At 41.8% G+C, this 16893-nt stretch overlaps 1 protein-coding gene across 1 annotated transcript in view; it reads right to left on the reverse strand.

Moving 5' to 3' along the window:
• The window catches only part of LOC139724886 (uncharacterized), a 269270-nt gene that overhangs the window by 30515 nt on the left and 221862 nt on the right, over positions 1-16893 (reverse strand). Inside the window, exons 3-4 of the mRNA XM_071636009.1 lie at positions 8732-9446; positions 4732-6773 (exon numbers count right to left, since the gene is read on the reverse strand). Of these exons, the coding sequence (XP_071492110.1) occupies positions 4732-6773; positions 8732-9446 (2757 nt within the window). The remainder of the gene's footprint in view (positions 1-4731; positions 6774-8731; positions 9447-16893) is intronic.

Here is a 16893-nt window from a genome sequence, read left to right on the forward strand (position 1 = left end):
AAATTGTTTGAAAGTGTGTGGCTTGTTAATTCGATTTCGTTTTCATTTCTGTTTTTCAACTTAATCATAGAAAAATTGTCCGCCCTCAACTGGTTATTTGTTTACACATATTTTTGCCTCATCCCAAACAACAACAAAGTCTCCAAAATCAAGAGGCTGTAGTATGGGGGCAAAAGCCAAACAAACAAACAAACATACCAACATTTAGAGATATCCCTTTGAGTACCATAGTGCAGCTGCAGTACACGACTTTAGAATCTGATTTGCAATACGTCACCCCAATGCATTGTAGTAACTTATTTCTGCACTGCTAGAAGTTAGATGATATAGTGAACTCTCAGTGGGCTGGGGTAGAAGAACAACTAGGCCTATAGAGTGTAGTACAGAAGATCTCACCAAAAAGAACAGGAAAGAGCTCAAAAGGCACTCTACAGCACTTTGCATAGGAGTTTTAATCCTAAAAGAACTACCAATCTAAATACCATTGAAATTGTATTGACCTACAAACAAATCACGCTATAGGCAATGTTATGATATAGGTAATATCATTCCCCCCTCCTTCTAAAAGAGGCAAGTCAAGTGCTCTTTACAGGACAAGTTCACCTTCCTATACACAGGGATTTGGAGAATGCAGCAATATCAGTAGAACACATCAGTGAAAGTTTGAGGAAAATTGGGCAATCTGTTCAAAAGTTACGTATTTTTGAAGTCTCAGTACAGCCATTGCTGGATGAGAAGACTACTACAGTGAATGATGTCAAATGGGTGGAATGATATAAAGAAAATATACAGAAAATTCAACATATTTTCACTTTTCTTGCATAATAATAGAGCACATGACTTGCCTCTTTCAGAAGGCAGGGGAAATAATATTACCCTTAACATCGTCAGTAGTGAGTCAAAGGAATGTGTATTTTTTCCCCCTAAAACTCTCCGTGGTGTGTTCTACTATTGAATATTGCTGCATTCACTCAATCCTTATGTTTATGAAGGTGAACTTGTCCTTCAATTATGCGAGAAAAAGTGAAAATATAATGAATTTTCTTTATATTTTGTGTATATCATTCTACACATTAGACAGCACAAGCTGTAGCAGTTTTCTCATCCAGCAATGGTGGCACTGAAACTTCACAACTTTTGCCTGGATTGTCCAATTTTCCTCAAAAACTTTCACTGATGTGTTATACTAATATTGCTACATTCTCTCAATCCATGTGTATATTAAGGTGAACCTGTCCTTTAAACTCTTTGTCTACCATGTTCAAACGCCCTACTCAGTCGATGGCGTGCCAAGTTTGCATATTTTTCTCAAACACACAAACCTGGCAAAACCGATCGATAGATCGCCAAAGACCACAATACAAAGAAAGCTTTACTCGTGATCTACTTCCTCACACAGGATCTTGCATTGTGTGGTGATTGAATATCAAACAGTGTTCCCTGTTGAATTTTTGAGTAAATTCAAAGTTTCTGTCACTGTTTTGTGTGTAAAAGTCATGCCCAAGCAATACTGCAGCTAGTGATCATTTGAAAGCAAAATTATCATAGACCTGTCATAAAATTTACATCAAAGCAATGCTTATAATTCTCTCTACAACTTTGCTAATCGCACGTCCAGCGTATAAAATATCTATAAACATTTACATGGAAATGATAAACAGAATATTTTCCCAATGCATGACTGCATTGTAGTCTCTGAATAATGTGGCACACAGAGGCTTTACACTGTGGCTCATAAAGAGTTAACAGGCTACCTTCCTTGTTTGGTTAAAGCCACAGTACAAGCAGCAGAATATGTCACAAGTTTTATATGACCAGTGAGGAATTAATCTCAATTTTTACGAGCACTTGTTCCCTGCCTGACTAGACAGACCCTTATCTGATCAGACATTTACTGCAGCATCGATAAGTCCGCTTTAATTAAGAAACTCCACCCTGGATCTCGGTACATTCCTAAGATATGATACTGCAGGCAAAGATGTATTTAGTCAGCATTTTGGAGTTCTGCTTAATGGATTGACCATTGGCTTTCCCTGTCCGTCGTGTATGCATCCACTGTAGGGGACATTTTACGTGACGTCAAACTGATTTCCTGTACAATCGATCTTCTACGTTCAAGTTCTACGACAGTAACCCCGAGCATACCGAAGGCCCCTGAGTTCACGTATCTGGGTCGTGCAAATCCTTCAAATCTACTACGGCAAATATGACCTTGACTTTGACCACAAAACAAGGACACTAACATGACGACAGCATTGGATATCTTCCTGAATACACAGAAAAGAAAAATTAATATACCACATTTATTCATTTTTCTTTTCAAGAGAGAAGTGGGGGGGGGGATTTGTTGTAATTCCTGGAATATGATTACAAAAACTATTATGAAAATGTTGAAATTAATATTTGAATGCAGGTGACTGCATAAATTTATATCACATGGGAAGCAGCAACAAAGCAGTTGGCATGGATGTTCTCCGCTCTCTTTTTTAGATGTTCGTCAAATCCTATTCCGAGATGAACAGGTGATATCATAGAAGCAAGGATATCATCGCTAAGTCAGAAAGAGAAAATAGGTCTTGTATCATGACTACCAATTTTCATCTTATGTAACTGAAACTGGGCTGGGCACCCAGCCAAGTGAAAAGTGTACTTTAGTTTGCTTCTCGAATTTCAAGCACATCAAAACATTTTAACCCATTTACGACCACTCCAGAACTTTATTGGGTGATAGAAAACTCTTTTGTCTTCAACTGGTTAATAAATGTCAGAAGAATTGAAACTCATCTAACATTGAAAGATGAAAAAAAAAAAATGCTCCGGCATCACTCCTTGAAAGTTAAAACCTTTGGTGGGGAAATAAAGGTTTCTGTCTCGTGAAACCTACTGCACCAATTGATTTCTTTACAAATAGAATGTATGGCATTGACAAAATTAAAGGGAAAGATTGGAATGCTTTTAGAGCAGCAAAAAACACGCTGTGAACATATAAGAAAGGAACAATCAAATTTGTTCTCGTTTTGAAGGTTGTTGTTTGTTTGTTTTTTTCCGCGCACGTGACACACTAGAAATCTTTGTAGGTTGATAGGGTGTAAAATTTTCTTGACTGATAATCAAAAGTGTATACACGATTACATCCTGGTCAATTCTTTAGTTTGTGTTTTGATTCACTAATTAATTGTGTTCATGATTAAAATGTGGTTTGCAATATGAAAAAAATGTACTTTTAATATCTATCATAATATCCCTATCACATCACAGAATGACAAACAACCTGCTTGTAGAACATAAAATTTCATACATGTTGCTTTTGATGTATATATATAGACTAGTACCTTATCTAGCTGAATCTTCCTGAAAATGGCAATCTTTTGATAATTTCTTACAAATCTTTTGCAATTTTGTTTACATGTGGAGGGGTGCAGGGGAATCCCACCACATTCAGAGTTTCATTTCCTGGTACTGATTAACGGATGTTGCCCAAAGCTGTAACATCAATGAGGACATCACTCTTTCATTTTCCACTGGGAACAACACACACACAAAAAAACAAAACTTAATTTCATCCTCCTCATTCCACACCCCACCCCCCCCCCCAAAAAAAAAAAAAAAAAATTAAACATGACTTAAAAATGCAATTTTCCGGAAGGGATCTATAGCACAGGTTTCATACTGGAAAAAGCTCTCATGTTTGATGTAGAACTGCATTTTATGCACTTACTAAATCATGTACATCTCTCCATGGGGGTGGGGAAAGGACGTAAGAAAGGAGGGAGAGAGATGGTTGCCATGACAACAAAGAGCAGGTGAAAGACAGATGTTCCTCCCAAGCCTGTAACTATAGACCAATATGAGTATTGCAATGCATCTATGTCAACCCTCTTTGCTCCGGTGGTTTGGATGTTTTAAATTTCAGGTTTCCCTGATGTTTCAGTGCATGAAGTAAGCAAATGGGAATGTAACAAATAGGCAAACTAACTGATGCATTCAAACTCATGACAATTTTATATATCCACCTTTGTGCTTTCTCAATGCCTTTTTATTAAAATTTGTGTGCATAAATTGTTGCTATGTCAGACACGTTTTGGGCAAGATTTCTTGTGGTAATGAACAACCTTTTTGTTACATACATGTTGGTGTGGAAAATATGAAAAATGTCAGTAAATCAGTCTACTCCCAACAAAGGAAAATGGATCTACTTTAGAGGATTTTCATTTAATATGACCTCTTCAGAACAATGTATAGCTGATGTTTGCATGTGTAAATGTGTCCGTGAATGTTTTCTGCACACCATGTGATCGCTTGGTGTGGCTGTTGCCTGCTAGTTTTATGTCAAGAGCACTTGTTGCATTTGCTTTGTGTAAATCAGTCCTTCCATTAAAATCAGCTAGTGAATAAAAAATGGGGCTACATAGTATTCAACGCTTATTGAAAAAAAAACCCACAAAAAACCCTACCTAAATATTAATTCTATAAGAAATGCTTAATAATCTTACAGTTGTTTACATCAAGACTTTGTGGTGATAGCATCAGTCTCCTGCCTTATCCTACCAGCACATGACATGACAGATTAAACACAGTGGCTTACTTTAAACCATAATCATATTTACTATCATACACTAACAAATATCTTCTTTTCCCATTTTTTTTTAATCACATGACAAAATATTAAAGGAACTGATATCACATATTGTGAATGCACCAGAGTACAGAGTAAACTGGCATAATACTTACTTGTTAAATAGATTTATTCCAACCCTATATCTCCTTCTTCTGGACGGCGTCATTGGTATTGATAACGATGGAACAAGAGGTCTCTTTTCACATAATTCCTCTATTTCTCCTGGTAAAGTGTCATTGCTTTCCGATATACTTGAATCGTCCGGAAACGTGTACTTTGAAGACCCGCTACTCTCACTGCTCATGCTATCGCCAGTGTCCGAGCGCGACATTCTCACGGGCGTCGCTGACCCGTTCATGAGGGTCCCATTCCGCGTCGCTATCCGCGTGTCGGGATTCTTTCGCTTCCAGACTGGGGAGTCCATGTGTCCCGTGCTGTTGGCTTTGGACATTTGCCGCTTGGCTGTGGAGGCTACATGCTGAGTCTTGCCCCCTGATCCCGAGTGGGAGCGAGACCTGAACTCCCCCTCCACGTCTGAGCCCTCCGAGTCAGTCGATGAGTGGACAAATTTCATGAGGGAGCCCTCTGGTGTTGCCAGGACAACGGCTGGGACGTCCGAGGCGCTGCCCCGATCTATGTTAATCACCTCAAAACTCTCCCCACTGATTGTGGATGTGGTGGACAAGCTGTCGTCTGCTCGAATGCTGGCCAGGCGGCGACCGCCCGGGATGTACTCCATGTTGATGTCACTCTGGCTGTCCGTGCCAGCGCTGCCGCTGCTGCTGACAGACTCTCGCTTCTTATCTGCACTGCCTTCCTGCCTAATACCACCACTCGCTGTGTGACTGACTCTCTGTGAAGTGGTCTCTAGTGCTGGATCAGTGCGGCTATTACCGACACGTTTCCTGTCTGCCGCTTCCTGCAGCTCAGTGTTTGAATCTGTCCTTGCAAAATGGCGGGAACTACTTTCTGCTCTCGCTTCCACATGTTTTGCCAGTGAAGACATGCGGCTTTTATCTGTAACATGATCTGCTGGCTTTCTGGACTCCTTTCCGCCTGCTGGCACTGACACCGGCACTTTGACTAGAGGGCTCTCTTTCTTTCCAGTCTTTCGATCGATTACAGGTGACATGACATCATTGCCTACTGATACAGTTTTAACTGGCCTGCTCATGACAGGGCTGTCGCTGCCCCTTCCAGGGGTTGTATCTTTGGTTCCCGTCAGTACAAATCCACAGTGCACGCTGGAAGGCATCTCGCTCGCTTTGACCACCACTGGGTTTGGGGTTGTTGGGGGGCTGGCCACGCCCCCCGCAGTACTTCTTTGCACTCCTGAGGGGCTACTGCCAAGGATGGGGCTGCCCGACTCGTCCGGTATGCACACTTTCCTTGCCACTTGCTTCTCACTAGTGGTGATGATTTTGGTGATGGCCCGCCCGCTGGTTGGGGAGCCAACAGGGGATTTGGGGGAAGACGGTAGCGAAGCCCCTTTGCCAGATGTCTTCCACACCTCCTCAGACTGCACCCGCACAAAATCCTTCTGGGTGATGATGGTCTTCTCACTGCGGGGAGACTGTCCCGTCTCCTGCAGCTCAGAGGATGAATTGTGTCTCGTCATTGTCAGAGTGACCACCACTTTCTTGCCGCTCCCTTGCTCCTTAGCATCCTCCGCATTCCCACTGGTAGTCTTCTCCTTGGGAGTCACTACCCCCTTGGGGAAGACATTATTGCTGTTGTTTCGGTGTCGCTCCACTGGTGTGGACGGGCGCACCACTGGCGATATACTACTGTCGTTGACCACTTGCTTTGCCTGAGATTCCAACTCCCTCTTTATACTTGTCAAGTCCTCGGGCCGCTCCTCCTCTAGCGTGTGCTCCAGTTTTCGCATCGCACCCGGAGTGTCGCGAATAGCAGGGGATGATGTCTCCACGTCCTCTATAACCATCACTTTCGCACGGCTGCCGTGCTTGGAGTGGAATTCCTTGTGCTTGGCTGAGTAGTTCTTTAGATAGCTTGAGATGCGCGAGTCAGATCGTGTGCGTCGGAGGCGCTGGAATTCCTTCTGCAATTCATGCTTGCGATAGGCCTGCTGAATTATCTGTGCTGCTTTCTGGGCTTTTGCACGGCCTCCATAGCGCTTCTCTAGCATCTCAACCTGCAAGTGAAGACAAAAGAATGACAAAAGGTCACTTGCCAATATCTGACGATGGCCACAGTCTATCATCTCATCAGTTATTTCAGATCTGCATCAAGCCTGTCAATCAGCAACCCTAACAGACACACCCACATGAACAACTGTGCAAGTCAAACGCAATCGTGCTGCATACTTATAACAAAAACAACAAAGTACATACCAGCTTTTGTCTAGATAGTCTGAGATTTAAACAAAAACTGTTCTCCCCTCAAAAAAATATGCCAAATGACAAACGTGAACCTGCAAAGAGTGAGAGAGAGAGTAATCCGTTTGCAACACACCCTGACTACGTCCTATGTGACTGAGCAACTGAGAGCCGTGAGATATCCACACAATGTTTTTGTTTGTAGCCCACCTGTTTCCATCATCAGTGCTCGCACACTCCCTCCTAATTACACATGACACACCGCACAAACCGGCATGAGGGGAAGACAGAGACAGAGATAGAGGGATGGTCACATGACCCACACGTTCCACACGCTGGCGCACTGATCTTCTCCTTCCTGTGGAGAGTTAGGTATTTCAGAGCCACGCACTGTGAGCAAACATTGCAGTTACAATGAATTCCCCAAATAAAGAACAGCAGACGACGTACGGCGCATGCCCGTGTCACGGACCCAAATTACGTTGTGTGCAGTTTCTATAGAGCAGCTACACACCGTGTGTACTGCATTTAGAGCCCACTACACACAAACACACACACACACCGACCAAATATTCAATGACGTGATGACACACTTGGACTTTGAACACGGTTTGACACCTTGCATAATCAGTTCAAGGATGTTACATACATTTTAAAGTGTTATCAAAGGCAGGAATAAGGATTATTTAGTAAAGGAAGCCACCCATTTCTTGCCCATATCATCATTCATCTCATTCTGGCTGACCTCATAATGGAATGCCTCTTCTTTCATACTGAATGTCATAACTTTGAACGCAACCCATATTCTAAGAACTTGGCTTCAACATCCAAGAAACTTACTCAAGTGCTATACAAATAGAGAGCCGAGTTGCCTGGACATAAAGTGAGCAAAACTAAAGACATATTACGTGAAGACAAATCCAGAAATCGAAAGAAAAAACAAACACACATACATGTGCAAATACAAACACAGATTTCAAATAATCAGAAATACTGGCACCCCACAAATAAACCTAAAAATATCTTAACCATGACAAATCAGAGGAATAATTTGCTTGAAGTCTGATTCTGCCCTAATTGCATGACTTTGCACATCTTTGTACATATCTGATAAATGCTCAGATGTTTTCCATTCATCCAGGGGGTTCATCACATCTTTCAGGCAAACTCTCTAACAGGTAAAGTATTTATTTTGGTGATATACGTTTTTATTAATCAAACAAGATGGATCTTTGTACCCCAAACACTTTATCTACCTATGCACATCAATCAATCAATCAGGTAAAACTCTCTTTGGAAGGGCTAAAACTGCTCAATTTGACATCAACTATGAACCAAAGACTGGATACCCACATTACATAACCAGGTGCATATGATTTATTTTGCTTTTAATAAGAATGTGAACTCTTTCTACTTAGGGACAACTCCTACTTATAGGTTACGTGTTTCTGAGCTTAAAACACGATCATGCTTTCAGATGTGTAAGAATAACAGTCAATGCATAGTAAAGAGAAAACAAGATGTAAAGCTTTGCCTCCCTTTTTTTAGTAGAGCATTGGAGAGGCAACTTCAGAGCAAGAGAGCATACAAGGTTTAGAAAATAGCACTCTATCAACAAAACTTTTGATAGGCACATTACAACTGTCTGAGTTTGATAATTTCTTATTCTCCCGAAAGAAATGAGGACCGTCTAACTATTGTAACAAGTTTCATGTATCCCATTATAATTGATTTCAGCATTTTGAAATTTTATCAGCATGAGGTGGCATCTCACCTGCTTTTGCTGGAGGTCAGGTGACAGTTCATAGGAGTTGGCAAGGACACGGGACTGTTTGATGAGACGCTCTTCCTCCCTCCGCTGCTTGATGGACTTCTCCCGCCGAAGAGAGACCCGGTTCCGCGGGCTTGGCGAGAGATCCCAGCGTATCTTCGACGGTTTGTCCTGCGACGTACCCGACAGGTGAGACGTGGGAGAGTCTACCGCGATCGAGACGGCGCGGCTGATGCGTGTGTGAGGTGTGCTGGACTGTCGGCGGATGGCCTGCTCAGGACTGGTTATAGTGGCCTGAGTGGACAGTTTGCGGGTGCCGGAGCCATGCTGGGGGGAATCGGTGGATGCGGATGGGGTGTGCGAGTTGTCAGTCTGGATGGCGATCGTGCGCGTCACAGGCTTGGGCTTCTTCTTTGGGACGGGACGTGGACTCGCGCGGACCGAGACGTCTGGCTTGGGTGAAGTTAGGGAATCTTGTTTTGGCGTAGGCGTGGGCGTTAGCGTTGGTGTGGTATTTCTCTTCAGCGACTGAGGTGTGGCTGGCTTCTGTGCGATAGCTGGCTTCTTGGGTGTGGAAGGTGTGCGAGGGGTCTGCGGGGTGGTGGGTGTGTCCCTCTGGGCTGGACTAGCCTCTGCTGCACCGGTGGTCTTTGGTGTGTTGGCGTTGGGATCCTTCCCGCCCGATGGCAAGCTAGAGGGCTGTTGTGGCTGGGACTCACTGTATTGGAGAACAAGGGAAAAACTTTCATGAGTTTTCAAGGCTGGTTGATGTCACATCAGTTAATGATACAGCTCTATCAAGAAAAGGTTTCTTTTGTATACAAGCACATGGCCTCCTACATTGCAGAAATCCTCAACATTCTGAAAATGATTAGTATAGTAAGCAACAGTGTGTGAGGACAACAAACATAGCAAACATTGATTAATTCACAGAATACAATCAGGCAAACAATCCTTCAAGACTCAAAATTTCTACTTATTTGTTGATTGTACAATGCATACATGGATATCAGGAGTTGCGTTCCCAGCATGCAACAACAAATCTGTCTACACTGCCGACAGCGACATCCAGGATACATTCCCGCAGCAAGAAGGATGGTCTACCCAATGTATCCCTGGGAGGCCAAGCTCTCCAATCTCAGCCTTGTCATGAAGCTGTGAGCGAGCTCATGTATCACATCCCTTCAATATCCTCTCCCCTGAAGAGAAGCACAAAACTCCCCAATCTTCGTTCTCGTTTCAAACCCCCCTCACTTACATAGAGCTCAAATACAGTGGTTACCATGGGAACAGGCACCATGGCTGCACAGTCTGACGCACATTAGGTACTTGCTGCCCCCTCTCTATGTTCGTCAAGAAGACAAACAAGGCATTCCACTCGGTAGGGTTAATGGTAATTAATCACCGATTCATCAGCCCCCGGTCAGAAATGAAGCTTTCAAGTTTTTTCTTGCTGGCCATTAGACCTACTCAAAGCAGTGTTTGTATGTTTGCCATTTTTATATACATATTACGTAAATAACTTTGCAAAAGAGTGTCTTGAATATCCTAAGAGCATCTCTCCAGATTCCTTATATCTAAAATGTCATCACTAATGGTAGAGTGTTTCTGATTCTACCATTACTTCAACAGAGGGTGCGAGTGCCAGTGTAGTGCCATTCCTCAAGAATGACCAAGCAGATAATGTCCTCCTCACTTGCACAAACAAAATTCTTTCTGATAATAATACTCACTTCTTTTCCTCTCATCCATTCATAAAAATGCACTCCTCCCACACATCCATACAAGGCTATGTAAATACACACACATACACATATACACACATATACATATGACAGCATGCAAACATAGCATCTCTCTGCACAGTGTACAGGTCACGTTCAGGTATTCATGAGTATTTACACTTACTGCAATGTTTACACATCAACATACAAGTACGTCACAGTTCACCGATTCTGGGCTGGACCACTGAGCGCACATGTAACGTCATCATGAAAGGGAATTGGGTGTTCTTTGTGGACCGATGTGACGTAGCACGCAAAATCAACAGGAAAGTCATACTGATGGGAAACAACTAGGCCGACAACTCCATTTGTTTAAATCTGGGAATTCCATTTGAATACAAACACCCACATGACAGCCCATATATGGGCCTATACATAGTAACATACTAAAAGCTTTATCATAACCGTTTGAAAAACCGTTTGATGAGGGTATCTCCTTGGAAGAACATGTGACTTGACTGAGAAAATAACTCCACACATATTCAAGCACTAGTAGATTGTGCTGGCACAAGGACCCTTGAAGGATTCTCCTAAAATTAAATTTACTCTATACAGAGGGGGTTGTCAATGTCAAACATGATATGATTCACTGACGTCTTTAAAAGTTATGATTGTTAGCTGGACCAGATGCCTTGGGTTGATCCTTTTAGGCTATATCAAAGGGACTGTACAGTACTGGTTGAGGTAAAGGATTCATGTTTTGAACATTTCTAAGTGAGATAATGAGAAACCTCTTATGAAATATGAAAGAGCATGTAATTTTAAGAAGGATTCAACGTTTATTTGATAAAAATTGGTTTTGAAATGGCTGAGATATCCAAAAAAGTGATAATAATAAAAGGCGACATGCCACAACTTTATTAGGATCTCTTTGTTTCACCTTGTTTTTGGATATCTCAGCCATTTCAAAACCGATTTTCATCGAATAAACTTTTGATACCCCTCAAAAAATGCATGCTCTTTGACATCTAATAGAGTGGTTTCTGAATATCTCGCAAAACGTTAAAAGCTAAATCTTCACCTCAACCAGAACTGTACACACCCTTTAACTTGAATTGATTCTGGCAGTCTGATGTTTTCAAATGCCACTGATTGATTCTTGGGTTTTTGTTTTTGTTTTCTTGTCAGCACTGGATCTCACTCTCTCATACTGATGAAGCTTTCATGTAGTATTTAAAAAAAAAATTACAGCCTTCCCTTGGAATCAAAGCATTATCTGGCTCATAGCAGTAATGTAAATGTGTAGGCATATGACAGCTCTATGTAGAACAAACACTAGTATTGCACACACTTACACACACACACACACAAATATATAGACCTACAACACTAAATTTCTTGACAATCAAATAAAAGATTGCAGCACTATTCAGCACCATCTGATAACTGTAAAAGATCATATTTACTGTAAACACAGACTTCTGAAACACAGGGCAAGGGATATCAAACCATAGTGTAGCTAATTGGCCTCATGAATTATTCATGAGGACCAGCAGAAGACATATAGCAGAGTTTTTTTTTTTCTCTCTCTACACAGTCTCAATGACATCACAATTGATTGCCTTGGCGACTCTGGGCATGGATAGCTGCTGACCGTGTTTGTTTACATGGCCATATCGCAGTAAATATTTACTCTCCTGATGAACTATCTGCATGGTATGCCTACAATGCAGAATACTTGGCTAATGAGAGAGAAATGTGTGTGATGCGAGAGATATGCATCCATGTAGGCATATGTATATAAAAGAAAGGAGGAGGGGAGAGATAGAGCTATACAGAGACTGAAAATAGAAGTAGAGAGATATACCACAAAATATATAATGTTGATTAAAAGGGTATTAGTGCTTGGGCAATAAATGCCCTTTGCCACTGAATTAATACCATCACATGAACTTTTGTCTTTCAATCTAATAAAATGTGATGGTACTTCACATTAGAAGACCCTGGATGGGTAATATCCTCATAAAATGTCAGACAGTAGTAACCAAAGGAATAAAAAGAATGGGGTAGATAGGCAGATACACTTCAGTACTATAGTAGATTTATGTCCACCACTTGACAGCTATTCTTCTGGGCAGAGGGAGATTTGAACCTGGTTTGTACTTTTGTTTATATCTCAACTCGCTCGTTTCTCCCCCAATCTGGTCACACTGTGGCAATAATAACACATGTTCTGATCAAGCTGTGAGCTTTTTGATATACATGGAATGCCTGCCTGCCTGTTTAACAAATGAACATGGGCAGGAACACTTTCAATCCCTACATGCACATGGATCTCATATGTGATTTTATTACAGATTTATTAGACTTGGTTGGCACTCTTGGTCCCCTCATGGGGTAGCATTCCAGTGAGAAGAGTGATATTTCATACAGTCCTCGCTAAGCCTAGTGTCTGAGCACTATCTGGATGAGAATGTCTTTCATTTATGAACTACTCCCATTTCAATTTCATATCGAGGCTCGGTACAGTGCACTTCTGGCGGAGATTGACACCCTGGAAGGTATAAAGGCACGCTATTGTTCCTGGATGCATGACAGACAGCAGCAAAGTGTTGTTCCTGGATATTCCACTAAAATGAGACCAAAATATATGCATTAGCCGAGAAAAAAAAAAGACAAAGAAAAAAAAAATGTGACAGCAACTTGCACATGCACCTCCAGGATGGCTGCTCCTAATTATAACCCAATCAGCTGACTTCCTTGGAATTACTCGCTCCAATTTTATCTGCTCACAGGGCTAAATTTAGAAGGGAGCCACCTCTTGTTGACCCACAGGTAATCTCTGCCGAGAGCCCGCCCCGTCCTGGGATAGTGGGATAGCGAGCTCACCTCCTAGGGCAGCTCAGACAGGCTCAAGTTGATGTGATAATGCCAACCGTCTGCTCCCCTGCTGACAGACGCAGAAGAATTATTCACTTCCACAATTTTTCGGCATGTATTAAAAGAAGCAAACAACAATCCACTATAATCTATATTTTTGAACATCCTCATAAGATTAGTAGCTTTAGAGTTCTTCCTCATCTACAAGTAGGCCACTAAATTCTAAGCATTATCATGTCAGCATACTACCAAGTTAATACAGGAAATATAGGTACAACCAGTGTAAGTTACTATCTTTTCACCATCTTTCTTTATTACTTTACCTGTGTGGTGTAAGGGGTATCATCACTGGAACTATTTTCTGTAAATCAATGCAAGAACTGTGGCAAACCGGTTCCTCTTTACTCATTTGCAGAAAATATGTCATTCTGCATTCACCAGTTCTCCTGGGTACCTATACTTCCCACACACATACACACACACACACACACACACACACACACATGCCACAATGCCAAACTTTGAGGGAATAGAAGAGGCAATGGCAAACGCACGTTGTGGCTAATGACCTGAAATGACTTAATGAGCAGCAATTCTCTATCATTAGAACTCGGGATATGAATGGTTTCCAATCAAATTTGGGGCTTGTTGTGACCACTAACAGTCTGGAACAGTCTATGACAGTGTGTCTGACCGCTACCTTACTCCATCTCCCAGGACAATGACATAAAATTGCCAAAAGGCAAGAGTTAGGACATGATGTTCAAATCATCCAGGTCTAATGAGACAATTAGTCTCATCCCCCAGTGGTTAAGCAAGATATCACTGTTTGACTGGAACTAGTGGATTCAATAAGTCACGGAATAAGGATAAAGACATAGGTTGAATTCAACCCCATCTCAAATGATGTGCACAACAGCAAAACACTGGGGTTGCATGACACTGGGTCAGGGCCGCCGATCCCACTAGCAGACAGAGTTGTTTGCTATAATGTGTCAATGTTGCCAGACAGACACGTTCACGTGGTCATTAACTACTTCCTCACAGGGGAGACTATCTTCAGGTTACCCCAGTCTACCAGCATTACCCCATTCCACCATCATTCCTCCAACCCCACCCCCCACCCCCATCCTCCCTCCCATTTGATGATGCTCCTGGATGAAATGGAAGTCTCTTGTCTTCTTATCATGTCAATGGGATTAGAGTTTAAAAATGGAACTAGAGTTCAATGCTTGCGTGAAAGCGTTGCGCTTTTTTCATCATAGGTACGAATCTCCACGAATATGGTGGTGGGGGTTTTAATAACTGAAGTGCAACCGAGGATAGTTGGTTAACCAAAAATTTATGAGCCAAGCAAAATTAACTCGCCAAATCACGAAGAGGCTAAAGTTGGAAGGTGTGAAGCTTGGCAGTGCTATTTAGGTATGACAAAACAAATACCATGTTAAAGGGAAAGGGAACTGCACTTCCCAAATATGAGACACATAGAACTGCCATGCATTTTGTCCCAAGAATTAATTCATCAATATTGACAGTGGACTAAATCAAAATAATCAATTTTAATCCACCTGAAATTCCAAATATCTGACAATGCAAACAAACCAGCCATTCAAGATGACTTTGATATGCAATGAAGGAACATACCATCAAAATCAAAAGCTCATGTGTACATACACACGCACACACACACGCACACACACAAATCTTTAAATGCAGAAACAGAAGTGGTAAAAGATTGACTATGTCCTCTTGCACATTAGCATTAAAAGTCCACATTGCATTGGTGACTTATCATATTCATATTCCAATAATTTTAAAATGACATGAAGTCAAGCAATAGTTTTCTCCATTACAATGTCACAAAAGAAGCACATTCAATCCTCTCTTTCATTGCTTAAAGAAAAAGAAAATAGATGTGAATACAGGGCAAATATGAAGAGGGTGGGGGGCATCAGAGGATAAGATAGCGTAAAATCACTCCATACATGATATCAGGAAAGCATCCCTACCCCTCTGGGTGGAAATTGAATGATGCACCCGCACGCCAGCGATCATCAGATCAATAACGCAGTCCGTGCACACAGTCCGCTCAAAAGCGCTGACGTGCACAAACACTCCAGGCTATTTTTCCGACCGTCATTCTGACCTTGAGATTGAGAGTGACCATTTCCATCCGAAAGCACAAGCGGCCTCCTCCGTCATACATTATGATAATGTCATAAAATTTCTCTTCTCACGTAATCTCTGATTCTACCATCACAAACCAAAATGCCTCTTCCATGGCACATTGGTCATCATCACAAAATACTTTGAAGACTACTTTCACCTTAAATATAGTGTCAAAGATGGTAAATATGGCACCTGCACTTAATGGTACGCATCATCATTATTGATCATCACAAGGAATACAAGGAGATTGTAGAGAAGAAGGAAGAGGAGAAGGAGGAGGAAGGATGGAGAAAAAAAGAGAAGATTGAAAAAGAAGGAGATGAAGATAAAAGAAGACAAAAGGAGAAGACAACAACAAAAAAAAGAATATGGGGAAGAAGAAGAGGCAGAAAGGTAAGAAGCAGCAGCAGTAAAGGAAGTGCAAAGTTTGACGACTCTTCCAGCTCCTCTCTGAGAGATAATGTTATCGGGTGCAAGCATGATGCCTTATATGAGCTTCTGACGCTAAGCCGACACATTACAGTTGCAAAGCTCTGACCCCTAAATTACCACCACTCCTACAAGATCAGGCACAAGGCTCAGCTAGCAGGAAGTCTGGTCGGTAGTCAGACTCCCGTCATCTTCGACAGTAAAGCCAGTGTCACGATCGCTATCACATGTGACAAAACCAAGGGAAAAGCGGCCTGAGCTCGAGGAAGAAATTACTGCCAGAAATTGCTGCCGCACTTCAGCAGCATTTCCCATGTTTTTCTGTGGAAGATTTTATGCCTGCTTTCCACAGACATAATCTTTGTGCTGTCTGGCTATCTTATCATCACTTCCTAAACTGCAAAGTACATTTGGAATCAGTTTATATCAACCAGAGAGAGAGAGATATATAAACACATAGGAAGAGAGAGATAGAGATGTAAGATAGAAAGAGATAGGAGAGATAGAGATAAAATATAGAAAGAGATAGAAGAGAGAGGAGAAATATAGAGAGATAAAAAGAGAGGGGGAAAGAGAAAGATTGGGAGGGAGGGATGAAGAGATGGACAGAGAGAGTAAGAGAAAGAGAGAGGAAGATAGCGATAGACCAAGAAGGAGAGGGAGAGACAAGCAGACAAAATAGAGAGAGAGAGAGTGGAGAGAGAGAGGGAGATATATAGTGAGAGAAACTTCAGAAACTTGTTTCTGTATGGCTTGCAGAGGATTTTTACTTGTCACTCTCCCTTTGCCTTCCACTGTTAATGTTATGAGAATTAGAAGTGCTGAACTTGAAATTTGAAGCTTGAAATGCATAAAGCTGTGGATGATATTGTCAGATACAATAAAGAAATCTGCTGAAATATAGGGACAGCACAATTCCACTCTGAAAAGGAGTGTGGCTTTCGCGGGAGAGAAAACTTCATA

This window comes from Diadema antillarum, unplaced genomic scaffold (assembly GCF_040938485.1).
Source record: "Diadema antillarum isolate AM-2024a unplaced genomic scaffold, OU_Dant_1.0 seq00000002_RagTag, whole genome shotgun sequence".
NCBI lineage: Eukaryota > Metazoa > Echinodermata > Echinoidea > Diadematoida > Diadematidae > Diadema > Diadema antillarum.